Consider the following 1,398-nt stretch of genomic DNA (forward strand, 5'->3'; position numbering starts at 1 on the left):
GCATCGTTTCTTACAGATCTCTGCCTCGATGGGGATTAACTTTGATGTCCAAGAACACGTTATCTCACAAAGCAGTTTGTGATAAAGCTAGCTTATTTGTATCCTCTCCCATGTGTATTATCTGATGTCCAAGACAAAAACCAGCACTCCTACATTTTTTTTATTGCTAAAACAAGACACACTGCAGTCACGTGACAACAGTGTCCAACAAGCTGAAAATTCAACAATGTGACAGTTATGCAATTTCAGCTTTGAAATCACGTGTAGTGAAGCTTAATCTTTGGAGTTGTGAAAAGAAGCACGAGCCCTGCAAGATCTCAACTGGATGGCTTCAGTTTTATGTCTTCTAACAGAAATAAGCAGAGAAGGTACACACTGGCTTCGAATAGAGCGATAAGACTGAAGCCACGCCCAAGGCAACCTACTGTCTCTTCTGGTCAAAGGTGGGGTTTAACTCCTGCGCTCCTCCTGGAGCTCTGAAGTCCTCCTGGAAGGCCCCAACAGCCACATTAACCCACACGAAAGCTCAGAGACAGAACCATCTCTCTCCAAAAGAGGCGGCGAGCTCCCACAACATACCCGAATAATTCTGGCAGCCTCCAGCAGCACCCTGCTCCGCTCCATGCCAGACATCTGACTCCATATTTTAAAGGCAGCCTTTGCACTCTCCACAGCCAGATTGACTTCCTTCTCCCCCGAGCAGAGCAGCTTGCTTATCACACGACCTGGGCACATTTTCAACAGGAAATAAATATGATGGAAATCTCAGAAAAGGGGCACAAAAGAATATGGTTAATCTCGCATCGAACCCCAAAGACTTCAGTCCAGCCACCTACACCAGGCTACAGAACTCCATGCTATGGTTCCCACTGATTTGTAATTGGCTATAGAAGAGGTGCTGTAATTCAGCTGGTCTGAATTAAAAGATCTGCCATTCTCCACAGTCATGTTCTAGTTACTGATTAGCTCCAATTGTTACAAAATTCCTCTGTTTCCCACCGGAGTTTGTTATACTTCTACCACCAGCTTCAGGACTCTGTTACACATTCCTCAACATAAATATTCTCTCTCTTGAAGTGATTCTGCTGAAACCTAAGGATCTCCTATTAAAAAAAAAAAAAATTTAGACAAGTTCAAATCGTGTCCTTTGCTAAGATCAGGCACCACTCGATTTTTTGTGTGACTGAGAGTCAGAGCCGATTTCTGCTAAAAAGTTTGATGTCGGACCTGCACTGCAGGAGGCAAAACGCAGCCACCAAACCACCACGGCGTTCAGGACGCCTCCGCAGGCGGCACCGGCGTGGGCCAGCCAGGAGAAGCCGAAGGCACCCGGCCCTTGCAGGCAAATAACAAGGAGGCAACTCCCGGGCACCGGCCCCGCGCCTCAGCGCAGGTTTA

The 1,398-nt window shown here is 46.9% G+C and overlaps 1 protein-coding gene across 1 annotated transcript in view; it reads right to left on the bottom strand.

Moving 5' to 3' along the window:
* The window catches only part of ALDH9A1 (aldehyde dehydrogenase 9 family, member A1), a 9,005-nt gene extending 8,270 nt beyond the window's left edge, over nt 1-735 (bottom strand). Inside the window, exon 1 of the mRNA XM_009320720.1 lies at nt 580-735. Coding sequence (XP_009318995.1) covers nt 580-735 — 156 coding nt within the window. The remainder of the gene's footprint in view (nt 1-579) is intronic.
* Nucleotides 736-1,398: the final 663 nt, after the last annotated feature.

Source organism: Pygoscelis adeliae, unplaced genomic scaffold (genome assembly GCF_000699105.1).
Source record: "Pygoscelis adeliae isolate BGI_AS28 unplaced genomic scaffold, ASM69910v1 Scaffold402, whole genome shotgun sequence".
Lineage (NCBI taxonomy): Eukaryota > Metazoa > Chordata > Aves > Sphenisciformes > Spheniscidae > Pygoscelis > Pygoscelis adeliae.